General features: G+C 42.3%; 1 protein-coding gene across 2 annotated transcripts in view; it reads right to left on the reverse strand.

Annotated features, from left to right (window-relative positions):
* Map2k4 (mitogen-activated protein kinase kinase 4) overlaps window positions 1-19217 on the reverse strand; it is a 101409-nt gene extending 82192 nt beyond the window's left edge. The window contains exons 1-2 of one of the 2 annotated variants that reach the window (XM_070026936.1): window positions 19048-19217; window positions 7843-7875 (exon numbers count right to left, since the gene is read on the reverse strand). In XM_070026936.1, the coding sequence (XP_069883037.1) occupies window positions 7843-7875; window positions 19048-19192 (178 nt within the window). In that variant the 5' untranslated portion in view covers window positions 19193-19217. The remainder of the gene's footprint in view (window positions 1-7842; window positions 7876-19047) is intronic. The other variant, XM_070026937.1, reaches the window with a different exon arrangement.
* Between the last annotated feature and the right edge of the window lie 5309 nt (window positions 19218-24526).

Below are 24526 nucleotides of genomic sequence, written 5' to 3' on the forward strand. Positions count from 1 at the left end.
TGGAGGATAACTCTTTTTGTTGTTTGGTTTTTTGGGTTTGTTTGGGTTTGTTTGTTTGGTCTGAGACCAGGACTCAAACTCACTATCTTTTGCTGTTTGGCTGGTGCTCTACCATCTGAGCCAAGCCTCCTACCCAATAATTCTTATGTATCTTTATCTTTACCAATCTGTTTTGTTTTTTTTTAATTTTGATTCCAAAGTCCTGGGAAGGTACCAAAGAACCTGAACAATTAAGTTGAACTTATTTATGGCTAATCCTATGTAATTCTCATTTGTCAACTAAGTTCACCATCTACATAAGTGTAAATAAACTCTGCTATCATCCAGTAGCAATAAATTTAGTCGCACACTGGTGGCTCATGTATGTAATCCTAGCTACTCAGGAAGCTGAGATCAGAGGACCACAGTTTGAAGCCAACCCAGGTGGGAAAGTCCATGAGATTCTTATCTCCAATTAACCACTAGAAAACTGGAAGTGGTGTTGTAGCTCAAGTGGTAGAGTGCTAGCTTTGAGAAAAACAGCCCAGGCCCCAGTTTAAGCCCAATGATCGACAATGAATGAATGAATGAATAAATAAATAAATAAATAAAATGTAGCGACTGTTTCCTTATATTGTTGAAAGCTCAACTGAATTTAGTATTTCTCAAGTGACATTTTTACTAAGAAAAATATGAAGATTTAGAAGTTCAATCAGTTGAATTTTATAAGCTCTTAGGGTTTACTTTTGTTATTATTTTATTATTAATTTTAATGTTATTAGAGAATTGTACAGAAGGGTTATAATTCTTAAGTAATGAGTCCATTTCTATTTGGACAATGTCCCCTCTTCCCTCACTCACCTCAGTTTCCCCCTCCTGTCCCTGCCCCCAAGTTGCATTATTCATTTTTTACATAGTGTTATATTAAATACCATGATTGCCCTTTTGCACTCCCAAAAAGACAAAAAAAATCAACAATAACAACAACTTACAAGCTCTTCGTTTTAAATTCAGGAAAGTTTGAATTGAGCTCCATTCCCTTATTCCCCTGGCTCTCTTACATCATTTTCAATAAACTCAACACCTTTTAGAGACTCTTGTCAGGTCAGAAAGCTTAATATCAACCCCTAATTTCTAGAAATATTTGCAAAGCATACCTCTTGTTGATTTTTTTATCATAACCAATTGTAAACAATTATGGATATTTCTTATAAAAAAAAACAATTTCATAGTTAAGGGCATGATGCCACATCCCCTTAGTCCCAGCACTCAGAAGGGAAGAGGCAGGATGATAAAAATTTAGCGTCTAAGGCCAGCCTGAGCTACATGGATCCTGATGCCAGTGACTCTCTCTTGTAATCTTAGCTACTCGGGAGACTGAGATCTGAGGATCATAGTTCATAGCCAGCATAGGAAAAAGTCTTATGGGACTCTTATCTCCAATTAACCACCAAAAAGTCAGAAGTAGAGCTTTAGCTCAGGTGGTAGAGCACTAACCTTGAGCAAGAGAGTTCAAGGACAATGCCCAGGCCCTGAGTTCAAGCCCCAGGACCAGCAGCAAAGTAAATGAATAAATCCCACATTAAAAATAAACAAGAATCAGTCATTAGGATGTCTCCATTCTGCAAATACAATGATGTACAGTGTCACCAAAAATATTTGTGCCATTAAAGGTAATAGCTGTGGAGCATATAATTTTCTAAATAAAGATCCAGTTGTTACGCAAACATTCCCAAGTAAAATAATTCCTAAAGTCACCAAACGTGTAGAAGCAAAGTTACAGAAACTCAATATTCACAAAATTTTCTTTAGAGACTAAGACCTCTTTGACTATGGGCTGATAATACACTGAAGCATAGGAAAAAAATAAACACCTGACAGCATTACGTAAAAACTAAATTATTAAAGGAGTATTTGACAAACTACTAACCACTCCCACACTGAGTATCACAAGATTCTTTCAGGTGCTGGCTAAGAAAAATCCCTATGCCCAGGGATTCTTAAAGGACAATGTTCTCATGCAAAAAGCAAAAAAAAAAAAAAAGAGAGAAAGAATTCTGACAAACACCAGGCAAATCTGATGTTTGTAAAAGAATTTCTCAGACTCAGTGCTTTTAGGTAAACCTTCAGCTTTACCCCCAACATCTCATTTTACACCAAAAGCAAATCATGTTCTAAAGAACAATAAGTTATGCCATTAAAGCCAATGAGGCATGATCATTCAAACTTTGTCATAAATTACACAAATCCCTTTTACATGTACAAAAGCGTATCTTCAAATGATTAATCCATGAACCTTCTAAATGTAGAAATTCTACATTTAGAAATGAAAAGATACTTTCCCTTAAAGTATTTTAACATTCAGAATAATTCAATGATTGAAATAAAGCATTGTTGTCCTAAACAAATATAATAATTTATTTTATCTAAAATATAGTATCTTAAATAAACATGCATATTTAGAAAACCAAAGATCAGATAAATGCACAAACTATAATTTACAGAAAAGATCACCATGAGGAATAGTGGATTTGTCTGAAGTCTATGAAAATCTGGATCCCAAATTAAATCTGTGACTTCACGCTTTTTGTGCATGTAAATATATCCATCCCTCTCCAATAAAATTCCATTACTTTACAACAGGCAATTGTAAAAGCTGATTGGAATAGAGTGATGTAGCAATATAAAGAATAAAAATTATGTGAAAGTCAAACAACAGGAAAAAATTAATCCTTCAGAGCTTCCATTAGTCATCAGAATCATGTGACAATAAATCTTTGATTTGTGACAGGGAATTCAGCATTTGAAGCAACAGTACTCAAACTCAATCGACTTTAACAAAATCTAATTTTTGTGCTCTTTGTCTCCACCCTACCTACAATTACTGCATGGTATGTAATCACTTCCGATAAATGAAATTGCAAGCTACCCTGACAATTCTTAGACATTTTCAGAATAAAATCATAGCTCCTGGCACTAGAACACGCCTCAACAGGGGAGAAACTACTCCACTGATGATTTTAAGTCCTTGATTTTGAGAGAAATGAGTGACTTTTTTTTTTTAATAGCAATTCTGGGGTTTGAACTCCGGTCTTCCCATTACTAAATGGGCTCTCTGCCACGTAAGCTACACCTACACTCTCTCTCTCTCTCTCTCTCTCTCTCTCTCTCTCTCTCTCTCTCTCTCTCTTTCTCTCTCTACCATGTAAGCTGCACACACATCTTTCTGTTTAGCTTTAATTATCTTTCAGATTAGATCTTGGGTTTTCTGTTTCCCAATCTCTGTTTCCTAAGTAGCTGAAAATTGTAGGTGTCATTACAAATGGCCTATGAATAACCACTGTTTGAGGTTGTTGTTGTTTTTGGGGGGTTGGGGGAATGTTTTGTTGGTGACACTTGGCTTTAAATTGAGGATCTTGCACAGTCTACTGTATGAACTATACCTACAGCTGCTTTTGTGTTTGTGTGTGTGTGTGTGTGTGTGTGTGTGTGTGTGTGTGTGTGTGTGTGTGTGTGTGTGTTTCCTTTATGCATTATTTTTAAGGTAATACAAGTCTGGTATTTCTGTCTGGGGCTAGTTTCAGATCAAGATCCTCCAATCAGTGGCCTCTTGCTTTAGTGAGACCAAAGGTACCGTGCCTGGCTTATTGACTGAGATTTGGTCTTACTAATATTTTGCCCATAATGCCTTGCCCACAATCCTCCCAATTTCTGCTGCTTCCTGAGTAGCTGGAATTACAGGTGTGAGCCATAGTGCATGGCTCAGTAATAACTTTGAACAAAAATAATGTGCAATGTCCATATTCCAGAGCTAACTGAAAGAGTGCTTGTGCAAGCATACAAATATGCACTTTTAATTTTTTAAGTCATAAAACCGTAAGATGAAATTTGGAAGAAAAAAAATCCAAAATCTGTCAATATGTGTAGCAACTGAAAATTGTTCATAAAATATTAGCACTGCTAGGACAAAAATAAATGTTTTCATCTTTCCCCACCATCTTCCTAGCTCCCACTCCCCCTGGGGTGGGATCTCCTTTTCCTGAGCCCTCAGGGAGGTCGGAACCAGCCAGCACAGAGGGCTGTGCTCCGTTGGAGACCTGCACCCTGGCTTCTGATAAAGACAGCAGCGACTGTAGCGGCACAGTGGCACCTGCAGTCCCAGCTGTTTCAGGGGGAGAGGCAGAAGGAATGCTTGAGTCCACAAACTGGCTGGAGGCCAGTCTGGGCAACAAACTGAGATCATCCCTACTCCTCCCAAAAAAGAAAAAGGCAGTGGTGATGAGACCCCCCAGCACCCGCTATGCTTGGTCCCTCACAAGAACATCATTCCCCAAGGACCGACTCTAGTTCACCACCCCTCTCCTGCTAAGGGCAGCTGCCTAGTCTACCCATTCTGTCCAAGAAGCTCACTCACGTACAGTTCTTAAGTTCCCCGTATGTGCTCCATGAATGGGTGCATGGATAGAACTGTTGGATCCCCAAAGCTGGAAAATCAAGAAGACCTTCTCAAGGGGAAGAGATACAAGCAAAATGGGAGATGGGGAAAGCAGGAAAAAGCATCCACCTGAGAAGCCAGTGCAGGCAAAGCAGTGTCTGTGAGGCCCCTCCCTCAGGGCGAAGCTCCCAAGTCTCCTGCCTGGGTCTCCAAGCCTCTCATTCCCACAGCAGTTGAAAAGGGGAGGGGGAGCCATTCAGAAGGTCAAAGGTGTTTGTGATCTATCCATAGAGGTATATGCGGGTACTTACTGTTTCTTAATTAGGTACAGGCTAAGGAGAGCAATAGTGTGAATACAACTAGGGAGAAAGTAGCATGCCATGTTTGAGCTTAGTTTCATATTATTTTTTAGATGGGACCTTGTTTTTTGCCTGAGGCCAGCCTTGGACCGTGCTCCTCTGACCTATGGCCTCCCAAGTAGCCGGGATAACAGGCACAGGCCACTATGGTCAGATGGGATCTCACTAACATTTTGCCAGGCCTGGCCCTGAGCTGAGATCCTTGGATCTCTTTCCCCCAAGTAGTTAGGGTTATAGGTCATCATGCCTGGCCAGTTCATTAAAAATTTTTTAGGGGCTGGGAATGCGGCTTAGTGATAGAGTGCTTGCCCAGCATGCATGAAGCTCTGGGTTTGATTCCTCAGCATCACATAAACAGAAGAAGCTGGAAGTGGAGCTGTGGCTCAAGTGGGAGAGTCGTTGCCTTGAGCAGAAGCAGCTCAGGGACAGTGACCAGGCCCTGAGTTCAAGCCCCAGACTGGCAAAAAATAAAAATATAAAAATAAATGTAGTCTTTTTTCTCAGACTAGATTTTATGTCCAAGTTAAAACTGTCATATAGAATACATATTATGGGGGCGGAGAAGCTGGCTCAGTGGTAGAGCGCTTGCCTTGCATGCCTGAGGCCCTGGGTTCAATTCCTCGGCACCACATAAGCAAAAAGAAAAAAGCCGGAAGTGGCGCTGTGGCTCAAGTGGTAGAGCGCTAGCCTTGAGCTGAAGAGCTGAGGGACAGCGCCCAGGCCCAGAGTTCAGGCCCCACGACTGGACCCAAAAAAAAAAAAAAAGAATACATATTATGTTGACATGTTAAACAATAAATAAAAAGCTAAGCTGGGCACTGGTGGATCATGCCTATAATCCTAGCTACTCAGGAGGCTGAGATCTAAGGACTGCAGTTTGAAGACAGCCTGGGCAGAAAAGTTCCCATGAGAATCTTATCTCCAATTAGCCACTCAAAAACAGAAGTGGTACTGTGGCTCAAAATGGTAGAGTGCTGAGCAAAAGAGCTTAGGGACAGTGCCCAGACCCTAAGTTCAAGCCCCACAACTGACAAAAAAAATAGCTAAAAATCACATTATACTAAAATTAAAACAGTATAAAGCCAGGCATCAGTGGCTCACGCCTATAATCCTAGCTACTCAGGAGGCTGAGATCTGAGAATCATGGTTCAAAGCTAGCCCAGGCAAGAAAGCTTGGTAAGACTAACCACCAGAAAACTGGAAGTGGCATTGTAAGTGGCACAGCACTAGCCTTGAGCTGAAGAGCTCAGGAACAGCACCCAGGCCCAGAGTCCAAGCACCATGACCAACAACAACAACAAAAAAAAAAAGCATAAAAGTTATAACTTCATTATTAGTATATATTACATATTTATAGGAAACCATGTACTATTGTTAGTTTATTATTTATGGTAAGAGAAAAGTGACAATCTGGAGATTCAGTGGTACTGCACCTGCCTGGGAAGTATGAGGCCATGAGTTCAAATCCTAGTACCCTTCTTTTCCCTTCAAAACAGAATAGAAGCATCTGAGAAAGATGTTAAGGTATCAGCTAAAAACTTTTGCTCTAGGACTTAACTGCCTTATTTCTGCTATTTACCACATATTTATTTCGTGAGTTTATTCAAGAAATAAATTTTTACTCACTATATTTCACAGAAAGGCACAACAATCATCCAATAGACTAAGCATTTTAAATTTAAACACACACATACACACACATACACACACACACACACACACACACACACACACACACACACACACACACACACACACACACACTTTTCTATTATAACAGAATGTTTTCTCTCCAGATAAGATTTTTCCCTTTACACTAATTTACTTAAGAATGGTGCACTGTAGCAACCCATCCTCCACAAACCACGAATAAAGAAAATGCAATTATAGAAAACATTATATTTTGGAATATCTGTATGTTAAATGAAGAGAATTTTCCTTGACGTAAGTTTTGATTATAATGTATACAAAATCAAGTTTAAAATTCAAAATACAGGGGCTGGGAAGGTGGCTCCGTGGTATAGCGCATGCCTTGCATGCATGAGGCCCTGGGTTCAATTCCTCAGCACCATATAAGCAAAAAGAAAAAAGCCGGAAGTGGCGCTGTGGCTCAAGTGGTAGAGCGCTAGCCTTGAGCTGAAGAGCTGAGGGACAGTGCCCAGACCCAGAGTTCAGGCCCCACGACTGGACCCCCCCCCCAAAAAAAAATTCAAAATACATTTTTCAGCTTTATAAACTTTCTTTTTTTTGACAGAAAATCTATTCTGTATTTTAGGAAGACTCAGATCCTAATTCAGAATGGGAAGGAGAAGAAGAAATAAGTTTGTTTTAAAGAAAAAAACTTTCCAGGCACCAGTGGCTCAGTCTATAATCCTAGCTACTTGGGAGGCTGAGATCTGAGAATCATGGTTTGCCAGATGGAGCAGAAAAGTCCCCATGAGAGCCTAATTTCCAATTAACTACTCAAAACTTGGAAGTGACACTGTGGCTCAAGCAGTAGAGTGCTAGCCTAGTCCTAGAGCAAAAGAAGTTCAGGGACAGTGCCCGGGCCCTGAGCTCAAGACCCACAACAGACAAGATAGATAGATAAATAAATAAATAAATAAAGGATTCATTAGATCAGTTTTAAAGCATAATATCAATGAATGCAGTTAGATAGTTTTTGCACCTAACTTAAAAGAGATCTTCCTTCAAACTGTAATTTAAATTGTAGTCAAGTCTAAATAACTATATTTCCCTACACCTATGTAAATGGTATATTTGTTCCTTTTATTCCAGGTGCTATGGATCAAACTTCACACATGCTAAGCAAGAGCTCTCCCACTGAGCTATACTGCCAGCTCCACGTAACCAGCTCTATGCACCATTTTTCTATTTCAAGTAAAAACAACAATTTCTAGCCAAGCATGTTAAGAATAGATTCGGGAGGGAGGGGCAGAATGAAAAATGGAAGCTCTTGAAATGTAAAACTGCCATGGTTGGTTAGTTGAACAACAGTGGACACATTCCCAATACCAAGATGGATATGAAAAAAATATAAGTAGCATAATATCAAAATATATAGCTTACTTTGTGCCTTTTCACAGAAGTTTATCTGAAAGCCTAAAGTAAAAGAGATAAGTTCCAGTTCATTTACTGTAAATCAAACAAACCAAAATTAGAACATGACATTGCATTTTTATATTACATTTTGAATAAAAGTAATTCAAGAACAGTTCAAATCACATTACCTCCGCTATTACAGAGACCATGGTGATAACACCAGAGCTTTCTTTTAAGAACTCAGCTCTTGGGTTTTGCTCATGGCTCACAGAAGAGCACTTGACTAGCAAGCACAATGCCCTGAGCACCACCAAATAATAATGATAGTAATAGTATAATAATTAATAATAATATATGAAAGTGAATCAAGGTTAGTGTGACATTGTCTTCATCTTTATTTTTCCCATATATTCAACAAAAATATCACTTAACCCTTAATAGTTCAAGATATTCCAATTTTCACAGTTTTCAACCTACAAACTCAGAATACATTACAAATCATCTTACCAACCCAAATTACTGGTTTAGAAGTACGCCTGAAAGTCTATGTGATTAATTACTATCCATGACTCAAAAGCTTTAGTTAACTCATAAGTTATAAAACTTAACCACTGGGCTGGGAAGGTGGCTCAGTGGTAGAGCCCTTGCCTTGCATGCCAGAGGCCCTGGGTTCGATTCCTCAGCACCACATAAGCAAAAAGAAAAAAAGCCGCAAGTGGCGCTGTGGCTCAAGGGGTAGAGCGCTAGCCTTGAGCTGAAGAGCTGAGGGACAGCACCCAAGCCCAGAGTTCAGGCCCCACGACCGACCAAAAATAAATAAATAAAACTTAACCACACATAAAAAGACAACTTAGTTTTCTATTCAAACACTAATGTTGAATGGTAAGACAAAGAACTACTGAGGAGAAGCTGAAATTCTCCTAAATGAGCATGGAGTGTCCTTGGAAACTGTAAGATCAGGGTAAGATGTCAGAAGTCACAAGAAGAAAGGGTGAAATCTCCTGCCAAATACAAACACACTTTATAAGTCCAAACCGATCTCCTTATACCCTCTCTGTCTGTCTGTCTGTCTGTGTGCATGAGAGACAGATATACAGATACAGATTCTTCATAAAATGGATCTGTAATCTCTGAGTTGCTATTCACTGGCAGAAAGTTCCTCCTATTGTCTGGCCTCAGTGCCTCCTGCTGTTGGACATGTACTCTCTCTCCTGGGCCCCCTCCCTTTCCCTTGGAAAAGAAGGATATCCATGAGAACTAGAATGTAAAATCAGAAAACAGAACAAAATTATTAATAAAGGGAAAAATCTCTTGGTAAAGAAAAACCCTGGCAAAGGCTGACTAGTAGTCAGCGTTAGCCCCTTTTTCCATCCTTGCTTTAAAAAATAAAAATTAAAAAAAAGAACATCTCTCCCTTAGTCAAGTTCACCAAGCTGGCAGCTTTGCAGAAGGCTGCTAACAACCTTGAGGCTTACCACCAGCTGCACTGAGTGGCTGTATTAGTCAGGAGCTTATAATGAAAATCATTTCTGAGCTGGGCACCGGTGGCTCACGCCTGTCATCCTAGCTATTGAGGAGGCTGAGATCTGAGGATCACACTTCAAAGCCAGCCGGGGCAGAAAAGTCTGTAAGACTTTCATCTCCAATAAACCACTAGAAAACCGGAAGTTGTGCTGGGGCTCAAGTGGTAGAGCGCTAGCCTTGAGCTGAAGAGCACAGAGACATCACTCAAGCCCCACACTGACAAAATAATAATATTATTATTATTATTATTATTATTATATTATTGTTGTTGTTGCTGTAATAGTGTCAATAGCATTGATAGTACTGGTCATGCTGACCAAGTCAAGGTTATGTTTTGCCTATGCTCTTGTGACTCAAGGCTATGGTTGCTTCTGCAACCTTGCTTGCTTGCCTCAGTAGCAAGGCCTTAAGCCCACAGGTGACATCGCCACTGTCTTACAATTGCAGACCACCACCAAGTGGTCCCACTATGGGCTGCCTATTGCAAATTATTATGTATGATATTTCCCATACAGAACAAATGAAGTTAAAGGTCACATACCCATAACCAATGAAAATGTGCCAAACCTGCCTTGCATGGCTTGTCTATGTAACTCCATGTAACCTAACCCTATAAAAACCCATCCTACCCTGAGTTCGGGGCTCCTCCTTTCCCAGGAAGACTACCCAATGGGGCTGTAATGAAGTTCAAGCTCCTTTAACTGGGTATCTTGGAGTCTCTTTTGGATCCAGGATCTAGCAAAGTAAGTTATTTAAAACAAAAGTCATTGCTGGGCACGCTGGTGAAGATGTCCATTCCAGCACTCAGGAGTCAGAAGAATCATGAGTCTGAGGCCAACTGGATGACATACTGATATTCTGGGCCTCCCCCCCCCCAAAAAAAGTCCAAAACCCTTATAAAATATTCTTTCATTTCTTAGCTTACTGGGTACTCTTCTACCTATGCTTGTATATATTACTGTTGTAGGGAAAACAAAGTAAGTTTGTTTATACAAATTCAATCAAAATATGTAACACTAAGAGCCATGATTAAAGAGAGGATATGTTTAAGTAGATACAAGTATATTTAACTGTCCAGTTACCATGATTTTTAGGATTCTAAGAAGACAGTTATCATTCCTAATGTACAAAAATTAAAAATGCTAACATGGCTACTTTGACACAGAAGGTCCTTGGGTGCACCATGGAAGCAGCCACTTCTGACTTCCTAACCCTGCAAACAAGTAGGAAGTAGCAGTGGAGAAAGCCTTCATGGAAAACAAGTTCGGGGCAAATCTGGACATCGAGGCACTGACCTGTCTTTACCAGACAGGTCAACTTGCTGCACAGCCTCCTTCCCAAGTGCAGCAGGAAGAGAATCCAGGAAGAAAATCAAGAAAGCCAGCCAAACCCAAACTAAAAGCCAGCCAGCCTCTTTCCAGGCAAAAAGAGCAGAGTACAACTTGGGAAGGAAGGGTTTCTCTGCCAGCATCAGAGGAGCGAGGGCACTAGGGGCTTCTATAAGCTCAGAAGCTTGCCATAGAAGGAAGGAAAAATCTTACCTCTTACCACAACTAGAGGAGGCTGCTGAAACAATTCTAAGGCAATTGTTCCTTTTGCAGCTCTGAATAGCCTGAGTAGTTGTTACCAGGTAGCAAAGAGGAAAAAAAAAAAAAACTAAGAAGAGGTGCACAAAATGGCAGTATAAATGAGGAATGGAGCATGAAAACTAAACTTGAGAAGTGTATGAAAAACCAGTAGTTAGATATATATTTAAGGGTGTATGACCAAAAAGAAAGGTGCAGAATAAAGTAAACAATAAATAGAAAAGAAGGATATTGGTAGGTCACTTGCCTGGCATGCACAAAGTGCTGGGTTTGGTCCCAGAACTACATAAATCAATGAATCAGTATGTTTTGGTTGTTTAGTTCCCTCTCTCTCCCTCCCCTCTTCCCCCTCTTTCTCCCCTCTCTCTTTCTAGCTCACTCGCTGGCTCTGGCTGTGTGTGTGTGTGTGTGTGTGTGTGTGTGTGTGTGTGTGTGTGTGTGTGTGTGTGTGTGTGTGTGTGTGTGTGTGTGTGTGTGTGTGTGTGTGTGTGTGTGTGTGTGTGTGTGTGCGCGCGCGCGTTGACTGTCAGTGCTCTACGTGTGTGTGTGTGTGTGTGTGTGTGTGTGTGTGTGCGTTGGTACCAGGTAAAGAACTGTCAGTGCTCTACCACTTAAGCCACACCTCTAGTCCAGCATTTTCACTGGTTAATTGGAGATGGAGTCTTGGAGAATTTTCTGTCTGGGGTGTTCCCTAACCTTGATCCTCAAGGTCTCAGCCTCCTGAGTGTCAACCACTGGCACCCAGCACACATGAGAATTTTTTAAGTTACATGTAACTACAAATGGTAGACTGTCAACAATATTTTAATACAATAAAAGCAATGCCTAGTTTAAGGGCAAAAAACCAATCTCAGAACCTATTCTGTCATCAGTGATGAATCAACAAACTTAACTAAAATGCATACTTTTTGGTTTCCATGTACAGTTCCTGGCTCATGACTCCCTCCCCAGGTAAGGACACAGAAACTAGAATTTCTCTTCCACACATGAGGCTCTTAGAACTTTTAATTTTGCCTGGCCTTTTGGTCTTGGAGATAGCCATAAAGCAATTCTCTGCTGGGGGGATAAGGGATAAAGGTACGGGTCAGAGGTAGAGTTTCTGCTTGGCATGCTTGAGGCCTTAGGTCTAGGTTCCCTTCCAAGCATAGGGGCAAGACTGGTGCACAGAGAGAAGAGAAGCCAAAATGCTAAAGCAGACAGGCCTTGCTAGGTTTTCCCAACAAGAGCATTAGCATTAGATAGGCAATGACATCTCCATAAAACCCCAAAGGGACAGGGTTCAAAAAGCTTCCAGAGAACTGAATGAATGGAGGCTCCAGGCAGGGAAGCTCCCTCACATCTTGCCCAATACATCTTTTCATCTGTAGTTTATCTTTAGCTTTCGTAACATTCTTTATAAACTGGCAAACATGTTTCTCAGAACTCCAGCTTGGGAATTCCAATTTATAGATAGTGGGTCAGAAACAAGGTAAACCACCTGGGGTTTGTGAATGGCACTCCAAAATAACAGAAGGCTTCCAAGTGTGCGATCTGATAATACTTCTGCAAAGTAGAACCTTTAAAATATTTTTGAGGGGCTGGGAATGTGGCTTAGTGGTAGAGTGCTTGCCTAGTATGCATGAAGCCCTGGGTTCGATTCCTCAGTACCACATAAACAGAAAAGGCCAAAAGTGGCACTATGTCTCAAGTGGTAGAGTGCTAGCCTTGAGCAAAAGCCCAGGGACAGTGCCAAGCCCTGCATTCAAGCACTAGGACTGGCAAAAAAATAAAATGCTTTTGGGACCAGGTGCCAATGGCTCATTACTGTAATCCTAGCCGTTCAGGAGACTGAGTGAGATCTGCAGATCACAGTTCAAAGTCAGCACAGGCAGGAAAACCTGAGGCACATATCCCCAAATAACTACCAAAAGCTAGAAGTCGAGCTGTGTGGCACAGGTTGTAGAGTGCTAATCTTGAGCCAGAACACTGAGGAACAACTCCTCGGCCCTGAGTTCAAGTTCCAGTACTGAAAAAAAACAATCAAAAAAAGCTTTTGAAGTTACAGAAGTCTCTGATGACTGATATAATGTGAAAGGAGTGAGAGAGAAAAAAGATACTTTGTTTTTCTGACAGAATACTTTAGCCACATGTTTCCTAGGCACAGCCTGGTGTCCTGAGGACTAACAACCAAACACCCTCCAACAAGCATCTCAGTTTGATTCCAGAGAAATGCCCAAAGTAGTTCCATGTCTTACTAGTTGTCATTTGTTTTTTAGCAAAGCCAAGCAATAAGAAGACATAAGTGCAACCTATATGCAGAATGCATTCAAGGTACGTCTTGTTTCGCCTTTTTGAAAATTCTGTGTGCAGGATTCGACTGAGAAACAATATAGTTTGAAAAGTTCCTCTGGCACTCAGTCCTCCTGACCCATCTTGATGGGCACTAACATACTAGCCAATGCTCCCTTTCCCTGTGTGGCTGTAATTAAGTACATCACAAGACTTCTTGCCCTTGAATACTTTCTGGCTGAATGTGAAGATACAGTAGGACTTCAGGGAGTATGTCCATCAGCACAACAGTCATTTGATGACAAATTTAGTCAGAATGGAACATATGGTGTTAACTTTTGAAATGCATTAAATATATATTGCTAAAAGGATGCTGTTTCTCTTGAAATCGACACTGGCATCCTGAGCCAATGCCTGACTCAAAGTTTTCTATTTATTTGTAGATTCCCACTCAAAGTGCCTCTGAATTCAAATTGCCACTGTAACCATTCAGACAGTTTAGAAGAGGGTAACACAAAAAGACAGCAAAAAAGTAACCTGGAGCTTCCAATTATGTGTCTACTGAATGTGCATCACTTCCGGCAAAGCTTCTTTGATGGTATTTGAACAGCCAAAAATGACTTAAATAGAGCTCAGAGAACCTGTATGCAGCCATGTAATAAGGGAAAAGCTAAGAAGGGAAAAGACTAAGAAGAAGACAAAAGGCAAATAGACAAGTAAAAACCCTCCTTTATGAGAGCACAGTGACTAAATGTTAGTTCCCTAATTTTGGAAAGGGACTAACTATGCCAAAACTACCTTAATCAATAACATGCTCAGCTAAGGGGAAATATGTGAAGACTGGACCAGAAGTTTTGGACTATCAGACAATATTGAAGTCCTAAGAGAAAAGAGCAACACATTTCAAGAATCAGAGACACAGATACTTTGTATCTATTTCCTTAAAAAGTACTTACAAATGGTTCAGCATTTTCCAGAATTGATGGTAGAGTCTAAGGTGAACCTAGGGTTGCATGCCTATAATCCTAGCACTCAGGAAGCTGGCTAAGGCAAGAAAGATTCAAAGTTTGAAGTCAATCTGAAAGTTTGAGGCCAGCCTACACTACATAGTGACACTGTCTTAGGAGAATAAAAGAATACACACACACACACACACACACACACACACACACACACACAAATTTTTACCACTTTAAGAAAACATTTTTTGGAAGTGGAGCTGTGGTTCACATGATAGATGAGTAAAACAGCCTAGAGCAAAAAAGCAAAGCAAGTCCTAAGTAGAAGCCCTGGTACTTACTAGCACCCAACACAACAGACAAACAAAAAATTAAGTGGTATTTCTCAGTTCCCTGAGTAACATTTCATCAAACACTTTATTTTTCTCTCAGACTTAAGTCCTTAACTTCTGATGTTTGAGGGATCTTTTAAATTTAAGTGACTAGCCAACAAGAACAGGCAAACATGTCTAATAATCACTATATACTTAGATATGTAATTTTCAAGGCACTTTTTGTATACATTAAAAATGTAATTTGCACAGCCAATTATTTTCTTTCGTTATTTTCTTATCCCTGTTTTAATGGATCAGAAACTCTAAAATTTTGAAAAATAAGGTAATTTCCCCCAAAGATGCAGAGTTTATGCTTGGTAGAGCAATTTTCTGAGCCTTGGTTTCCTGGGTCCAAATTCAAGGTTCTCCCACTTCAAAATGTTTTCATTTCTAAAACACTACTACAGGCAAAGATAAAGCTAGTGCTGCAGAAGAAGGCAGCCTGCCTTTGCAGTTCCATTACAGAGCTGCTGAACTCTCCACTGGAGCGCTCTATCCACCATGATAGGCTATTCCACCTGAGATTAATTACGTGGGATCCACTTCTTTTCACAGGCTTCCATTATCCTAGCTACATTAGCCAAGTTTTTGATTTGCCATCATAGAAAATCTACGAAGATTCTCAAATACTAACAAGTCAATCCCATACTTTAGGTTGGGGTTTCATGGACTAAACAATCATACTATAGTACTCTACTACACAACCTCTCAGTTACATTTACCTACAATGACCAAGTATTATTGAACTATTAGGAATAAAACTGTGGTCTCATAGTACTTCATTTGGATATCTTTTCTCCTGAAAAGCAAACTTGTCCTAATGTGGAGTGTTTTTGGTTTTTTTAAATAAAACTATTTTCCTCACATGACAAGCTGACCTATATTTTGATAGTTATAGTCACCAAAGAACCATACATTTTGATAGTTTTAGTTACCAAAGAACCAAAGTATTAAAAACTATTCAACTTGTTTAAAAAAAGAGGCAGAATGAACAAAAACATACAAATACCTGAGGAATAACAAAATTAACAACTCTTTCCATTATCTGAGGGACAATGATAAGAACATTAAGAGAAAAAAAAATTACCAGATTAGAAGTTACAACTCCTGTACTGGTGTTTGACTTAAGTGGTAAAGGAGTACGAAAGAAGGAAAGAAAGCAAGAAAGCAAGCAAGCAAGGAAGGAAGGAAGGAAGGAAGGAAGGAAGGAAGGAAGGAAGGAAGGAAGGAAGGAAGGAAAGAAGAAAAGAAGGAAGGAAAGAAAGAAAGAGAGAGAGGGAGAGAGAGAAAGAGAGGGAGGGAGGGAGGGAAGGAAAGAGGGAAGGAAGGAGGGAGGGAGGGAAGGAGGGAGGGAGGGAGGGAGGGAGGGAGGGAGGGAGGAAGGGAGGAAGGGAAGGAAAAGAAAAAACCCACAAGTGCTAGTATGACAATGTAACTGAATAACTGTTACAAATCAAACTCACTGTAATTCATCTACACACCACTTTTAAAAAGAAAAAGCAGAGCAAATCTGTGACTTCTACTTCTTATCATTTTCACTATAACCATCTGAGAATCGTCAGACCCAAGAAAGATGAATGTGAAGTCTGACTGAGAATAAAGAATCCTCCAGAATAGTCTAGGAAAGGAATTGTTCCACACTGAAAATGGTGACATCCACAGGTTAAAAGAGTGGGACCTAGTAATAGTGAAAGAACTGACAGGTAAAGGTAAAAAGCTTCCCAAGTTTGGCACTTGGAGGTAGAATGAAAAGAGACCTCTATAGGTAGCAAGATTATTACTAAGAGCACCAGCTACTTGTGCTGCATCCTTACTATATGTACAATGCATAAATGCATTCCCAAAGTATTTGAAAGATAAGCAGTACTCTTGCTTTCCAACTGAGAAACTAAACTGAGGCTTAGAGAGGTTAAGTACCTTGTTCATATTGATAAAATGCTTAAGTCCTGGTAAGGCCAATAAGACCCAGGACTCCAGAGTTCTCCTCAATTAAGCTTTATGATATAAAGAAAACAGTGTTCACCAATGTAGACCATTCCTGGGTCACTTAGGTCAAGCCATGAAAATGTATGCAAGTTTATCCAGTGCCCAGCACTGTGTCTGACCACAGAAGGATGTCCAGTGTCTACTGAGCAAGATGCATCCCACAAGTCCACAATTAAATGATGAGGAAAGGAAGAGCACAGGCATTAGCTCTCAGAAAGACAGCTTTTCAGATAGGAAGTAGAAGCAGACTGTGAGAGGAAAGAGGAGTTGGCATAAAAGCGCAGATAATATAACAAGACCCCATCTTAAAAATAAAAAGTCAAGTGGTGCTGTGGCTCAAGTGGTAGAGTACTTGCCTTGAGCTGAAGAGCTGAGGGACAGCGCCCAGGCCCAGAGTTCAATCCCCACGACCAACAACAACAACAAAAAATTACCTTCAGTGAAAAATAAAAAGTCAAGTGTTGGTGGCTCACACCTATAATCCTAGCTACTCAGGAAACTGAGATATGTAGAACTTAGTTCAAAGCCAGCCCAAGGCAGTAAAATCCAAGTGACACTTATCTCTAACTAACCACCAAGAAGCTGGAAGTGGATCTGTGGCTCAAGTGGTAGAGCACAAAAGCCAAGAGGCAGCAACCAAGCCCTGAGTTCAAGCCCCAGTCTTGGGCACAATAAACAAATAAATAAATGTATACAGCTTTTCAAATTCATACAGCTTTTTCAAAATCCCCTCCAAAAATCTAATTCTGAAATATTTTTGTAAGCCTTATAAACCACCCATTTTGGACAAGTCATAAATCCTAAACTACCATTGTGCTGTTTCATTTATTCCTAACACCAACTAGATTGTGAAGCTGTAAGATCAGGAAATCAGTCTTGTACTTCCCCCTTGTCAGTGTGCTGTGTGACATAGCAACCATCCAAAACTAACTTGATTTGAATTCATTAGCTTAGGGCCTGCACAGGACATGTCATCAGACCTCTGACATCATCCAGCCAATCTACCAATCACAGTTATTTTAATGCAGTCTAAATTTACCTTATAGAGAGGGCAGTAAAGAGGAGTAAAATTCCCATCTCTGTTACCTAAATCACAGCATGCTTTCGCAAAACACAATATAGCCCACATATGTCTGTTGGCCCCTAACTAAACAAAAAGAACCCTTCAGGAACAGTTGGATCAAGAAGTAACCAGGGGTCCTAGTGATTACCAAGGATACCCAACCAGTTCTGCTAACAATCCAAAGTCTTCTGCTAAAGTGGTCAAATATCTCTCAGATGCTCTCTTTTTTAAATAGCAGTATTGCCGGGCACCGGTGGCTCACACCTGTCATCCTAACTACTCAGGAAGGCTGAGATCTGAGGACCTAGGTTCAAAGCCAGCCTGGGCAGGAAAGTCCATGAGACACTTATTCCCAATTAACCACCAAAAAGCCAGAAGTGGAGCTGTAGTTCAAGTGATGAAGCATAGAGCTAAGTTCAAGCCCCAGTACTGGCACAATTATTTTTTTAAAGGATTATTATTCAAAATTCCCCCTAGTAAACTTAAGTAAATGGTTCCTAATAGTCTCAGGCCCCCTGTCAGCTCATCCTCCATGCCAGAGGGAAAGGCCCTTCATGAGGAGAGCAGAGCATCTCTGAGCATCCCACACTAACACTTTGACCCCCCCCACCAATACCACCACCGTGTTCTGTTTCTGAGTGTCTCCATTTAAACCAAATCCACTCTGGCATTCTCTGTCTGTCTGCATGCGATGCTAGCACCCAGCTCCGGCTTGACACAGACCAAGGCCACGGCTGTCTACCTACCTCACAGGTGGCACAGGCCTGGGCGACCCCCACTCCCCCCCCCCGCACAGGTCCTCCGAGATCACCGACAGCCGGCAACACTTGGGAAACGCAGCTTTCCCCGCAGCACCTCGGGGTGGGGTGGGGGTGGGGGGTTCCTCCCCCCGGAGGTCAGCCCGGCTGTCTGCTCTCAACTCAGCCCGATCTGAGAAGCAAGATGGACCTGAGAAAGGCCCTCTGGGGCGGCGGGGGGCCGAGGGGCTCGGGGGGGCCGGGACGCCGCCGCCTTACCTGCGTGGCCGCCGGGACGGACCCGAGCGAGGCCCGGGCGGAGGGGAAAGGGAGGGGGGGTGCGCCTCGGATCCCGGAAACGGGGGTCCGATCGGCGCCAGGTAAGCGGCGGTCTGGAAGGGGGAGCGGTCCCCGGGCCAGGTGGGCCCCACAGGGCGGGCGGGGAAGCCCGGGCAGGGCCGAGGGCTGAGAGCAAGCGGAGGCCGCAGCCCGGGGCCTGCGCCGGCCGCAGGACCCAGGCCGGGCCCCGAGGCTGCGGCCGGCGGGCCGAGCGAGCAGCCGGGAAGGCGGGAGCGGGAAAGAGGGGAGAGGTGAGGAGGCGCCGGGGTCCGGGGGGGGGGGTCCCGGTGCCGGGTACCGGGGATGGGGGAAGCGTCCCCGGGCGCAGAGACAGGCCGCGACCGCACTGACCACCGCGCCTGGGCGCCCGGGGCCCGGCGCGCCCGCCGTCCTTACCCTGCATGCTGCTGACGGCCGGGTGGCCGGGCGCCGGAGACCCTCCAGGACCCGGGATGCCGCTGGCGCTGCCACCCCCGGAGCCGCCGCCGCCGCCGCCGCCGCCGCCGCCGCCGCCGCCGCCGCTCGGGCTCGGAGCCGCCATTGTTGGGAGTGAGGAGCCGAGCGGCGCCGCGGCGGCTGCAATGCAGCAAGCTCGGCCTCTCTCACTGGCGAGGGCGCGGCGTGCGCCCGCCCCGGCCACGCCCCCTGGCCACGCCCCCCGGAGCGGCGCAAGCCACGCCTCCCCGGACACGCCTCCGCCAGGACCCACCCACAGCCAGGCGCTGGATGATGCTTCCCTGGCCCAGACAGCCCCCCCCCCCCCTGGGTCAGACAGCGGGTGTGCCAAGCAGTCTCCGGCCCTGGTGGTTTGCAGAATCAGAAGCGTGGGGGAGAAGAGCAGATTGGTAGCTTCCATCGTGCCTACAGAGGCCTAGGATCCCCTAAAAGTAGGACAGTCCTTGGAACCTCAGAACCCAACATCAGAATGGTAACACTGAAAGCCATCTGATACATCACTTCCTGAGGAAAATCAGCTTCAGCTGTGGTACCAAGCCTGGCCCAGACTAAGTGCCAGAGGAGGTTGTGGGGAGGGAGGGCTAGAAGAGCCCAGGGCTGTCACTGTAATCCTAGCTAGTTTGGAGGCTGAGATCTGAGGGCTGAGATTCAAAGCCAGCCTTGGCAAGAAAGAAATCCTCAAACCCTTATCTCCAAGTTATCACCAAAAAGCCACAAGTGGAGCTGTGGCTCAACTGGTAGAGTGCTAGCTTTGAGCAGGAAAAAAAAAAAAAAAAAAAAAGCTTAAGGAACAGCGTTTCAGGCTCCGAGTTCATGCTTCAGTACTGGTCCCCGCTCCCCCCCCCCCAATAAATCCATCCAAGCTGTTCAGCCCAGAATATAGACTAAAATTCTATCTTCAACTCCTGCCTAATGCTCATAGAAGAGGAACGGGAGCAGTTTAGAAGGTGGTTATCAAAACATAAATACAGCTTGCCCAGAATTATGGGGGAAATGGATGCAGAGTAATAAGGAACTCCCTGGAAACTTTGGCAAACTGGGAAATGGTATAATAGCCCCCCTCCCCAAATCTGATGGCCATGTTCCAAATGCTGTATCCTGTCACCAGCAGACATTCGAGGCACGATAACCAGATATCAGACAGTTTTATTAAGCAATCTTCAGAAAGTTATTCTGATGCCTGCAGTAGTGTTTCTAACCTGCTCCTATCATCTGATGGTGATTGTGCTGTGTGTCATCTCATTTCTTATTTGCAGTTCCTAGAATTCAGAGTGCTGCCAGTAAATGGCTTGGATGCTGGGACCTACTGACTCAGGAGGCTGAGATCTGAAGATCAAAGTTCAAAGCCAGCCTGGTCAGATAAAGCCAAGAGACTCTTATCTCCAGTAACCAGAAAAGGAAGGAAGGAAGGAAGGAAGGAAGGAAGGAAGGAAGGAAGGAAGGAAGGAAGGAAGGAAGGAAGGAAGGATAGTGAAAGTGAGGATGTGGCTCAAGTAGTAGAGAGCCAGCTCTGGGTGAAAAAGCCAGACAAGAGCTCAAGACCCTGAGTTCAAGCCCCAATACTAGTACAAGACAGACAAACAGACAGGCATGCAGACAGACAGAAAGAAGGAGAGGAGAGGGGGGAGGGAGAGGGAGGGAAGGAAGAAGGAGGAAGGAAGGAAGGAAGAAGGAAGGAGGGAGGAAGGAAGGAAGGATGACTTTTCCCACCCTATAAGCACCAAGAGTTTTCTACCTGTATTCTTTGACATGGGTAATTGACATACCAGTTCATGTATGATGCTTAAATTAAACCTCCTTTTGCAATGAAACATATTTCTTTAATAAGACCTAAATATATATTTATTTAAGAGAAATCCCCCCATAGGCAATAAATACTTGAAGCTAGGCAACTAGTGGAATAGTTACATTTTCCCACTATTGTCTTATAGTATGTACAAGTTGTTCAAACAGAGTTTAAGTGAGGTTTTTTTTTGTTTTTTGTTTTTTGTTTTTGTCGGCCGTGGGGCTTGAACTCTGGGCCTGGGCGCTGTCCCTCAGCTCTTCAGCTCAAGGCGAGCGCTCTACCACTTGAGCTACAGCGCCACTTCCGGTTTTCTGGTGTTTTATTGGAGATCGGAGTCTCACGGTCTCTCCTGCCCAGGTTGGCTTTGAACCGCGATCCTCAGATCTCAGCCTCCTGAGTAGCTAGGATTACAGGCGTGAGCCACCAGCGCCCGGCTAAGTGAGTTTTTTTTAAGTTGACCTGAGAGAGTGAAAATGTGAGAAAAACATGTAAGTGACAAGCAAATCTAAGCAAATGCATTAAGGGAAATTGAATTAAGAGCAATATGCAACTAACCAGGTTATTGGGTTATTTGTATAATCCTGGACTCCTGATGAAACAGACATATACTTACACTGCTTTGGGTATTATAAATGAAAAGATAGGAACCAAAGATAAGCTGGGTGCTGGTGGCACATGCCTGTAATCCTAGCTACTCAGGAACCTGAGAACTACAAATCAAGGTTCAAAGCCAGCTAAGGCAGAAAAGTCCACAAGATTCTTATCTCCAATTAACCACCAAAAACCTAGAAGTGGAGGTATACCTCAAGTAGTAAAGTACCAGACTTAAGCAAAAAAATCTAAAAGACAGTACCCGTACCCTAAGTTCAAATTCCAAGACTCATACACACACGCACGCACACACACACACACACACACACACACACACACACACACACCTACAACAATAACAACAAAGGAAAACTACAAAAAGAAATATGTGAATATAGGACAAACCAACAGAGGACTTTTGCTTTGTTTAAAAGAATAAAACTATCCTTCCTTACTTTTCATATGTTTATATTTTTCTTGCAGATGTATGTTTTGCATTTCTTATGGACTGAATTTTACATGTCCCCACTCCCTTCCACACACACCACCAATTCCTAACCTCCAGGACTGTGATTGTGTTTGGAGACAGGCTCTTCAAAGGTGTAATTAATCAAGATGCACTGTACTCAGAAACTGATGTGTTCAATTGTATAACTTTGTATAACTGCTTAGAGATATAAATAAATAAATAAATAATAAAACTTAATGGCAAGCCAGGTGCTGGTGGCTCACACCTGTTATCCTAGCTACTCAGGAGATCTGAGTGATCACGGTTCAAAGCCAGTCCAAGCAGGAAAGTCTGTGAGACTCTTATCTTCAATACACCACCAGAAAATGGATGTTGTACTGTGGCTCAAATGGGTAGAGCACTAACCTTGAACTGAAGAGCTGAGGGACAGTGCCCAGGCCCAGAGTCCAAGCCCCATGAGCAACCAAAAAAAAAAAAAAAAGAAAGAAAACTTAATGTAATAATGCCAAAATTATTATTATATATTATATATATTATATTATATATTATTACATTACTATATATCTCCCCAAATAGTTAATTCAGATGTAAAAAGTCATATAGGTTGGCCTTAATCCAACACAACTGCTGTTCCTGTAAAGGAGCCTGGGACACAGACACACACAGGAGATTTAGGTGACTATCATAGGAGAAGATAGTGCACCACAAGCCAAGAAGAGAAATCAACTTGGGAGAAATCAACTTTCCAACACTTTCAGGCTTCCATCCTTAGCACTATGGACAAATAGAGCTCTGTTGTATAAGCACCATAATCTATGGTGTTTTGTTACAGTACCTCTAATAACTGAAACTATACATTTTTTAAAGAATTGTTTAAAAGAAGTTTACGTTTTGGGGGATAATAATAGCACTGGCATTGTTTGAGGAGATGGGAAGATAACTAGGCAATATGTAGAAAATAACCAGAAAATTCACATCTATTGGTGATCCTTAAAGAAATTCTCAAATGGGCCTAACTCTTTAGCGTCTGGTCTGCTAGGTACTGTTTCCCATCAAAAGATTGGCATGAGAGATTAACATTGTTGCTAAGAGCAAAGCATGGAAAGATAAAAATATGCTGTCCAGAGAGAGACATGTAATGTTGATATCTCCCCTGCCTAGAGAGCCTTTCTTAAGAAAGGCTTGCTGCTTGCTAGCTTCTCTTTAATATGTCTCAGTGGTTAGATTAAGAACACATTTTTGGGCTGGGAAGGTGGTTCAGTAGTAGAGTGCTTGCCTTGCATGCATGAGGCCCTGGGTTCAATTCCTCAGCACCACATAAGCAGAAAAACCCAGAAGTGGTGCTGTGGCTCACGTGGTAGGGACGGCACCCAGGCCCAGAGTTCAGGCCCCAATACTGACCAAAAAAATACATTTTTTACTTCTTGTTCCAAAAATAAAAAGTAACTTACAAATATATGTCACCTTAGAAACCTAAATTCAGCCTGTAGGACATTAATCTGAAGCTTCAAATACTTCCGTGTGGCTGAAACAGTGGCCAGACAGTTCCTTTAAGGGCTCAGCAGTTGACATTGAGCAAAATTCATTTCCTCAAATGACCAGAACTCAAGATAAGGCCAGCTAATGACTAATGGGCACGGGGCTGTGCAGGTTTCTGTGCATCATTTGAGCACCATATTTAACTGGAAATATAGGCCATGTGCGAAGTTTGACCTATTTCTACCATCAAAACAACCAGAGTTTCGGCCAGGCACTGGTGGCTCATGCCTGTATTCTTAGCTATTCAAGAGGCTGACATCTGAAGATATTTGTTCAAAGCCAGCTCCTATCTCTGATTAACCACCAGAAAGCCAGAAGTAGAAATGTGGCTCAAGTGGTAGAGTTCTGGCACTGAACGAAAAAGCTCAGGGAAAGCATCCAGGCCCTGAGTTCAAGCTCCAAGACTGGCACAAAAAAATAAATAAAAAAAAAAGAACCAAAGTTTCAACCAGATTCAGGTAAAAAAAATATTACTAATATGGGCTAGTAATCATCATGTATACATATAAACTTTTTAGACAAATATTTATAAGCATTATTTATAAAAAATAAAAGAATGCAAATATCACACTCATAAGTCACTAGTCCCAAAGAAATGTCATAGTTATAGTATTACTTATTATCTGACCAAATACAAATATATTCCAAAAAGATATGATCTTATGCTGCTGGAATTACACTCAAATCTGATTCTGTATTATATATTCTCTGTTCTAACTCTACTTTGAGTTTAGAGAGGAAGAAACAGAAGGAAGAAGGGGTAAAATAAATGAAGGGAAAAAGAAAGTATGTGGGGGCATCAAGGTATCTACCTTTAACTCCAGCGTTTAGGACACTAGGGCCTGAGGATAGCAAGTTTGAGATCACAGTGAGACCTGGTGTAATCAAGAAAGATAATCAAAAACAAGAAAGTGCTTCTGTTACAGCAGGACATTTGGGAATTGGCTGGGAAGGTAATGGATAGAGTTTGTTGTTTGGGTGCCTGTCTTGTTGTTGATCAAGGGACAATATTTGGCTTGAGTTTATTGACACTT

Source organism: Dipodomys merriami, unplaced genomic scaffold (assembly GCF_024711535.1).
Source record: "Dipodomys merriami isolate MVZ:Mamm:240054 unplaced genomic scaffold, mDipMer1.0.p SCAF_19, whole genome shotgun sequence".
Lineage (NCBI taxonomy): Eukaryota > Metazoa > Chordata > Mammalia > Rodentia > Heteromyidae > Dipodomys > Dipodomys merriami.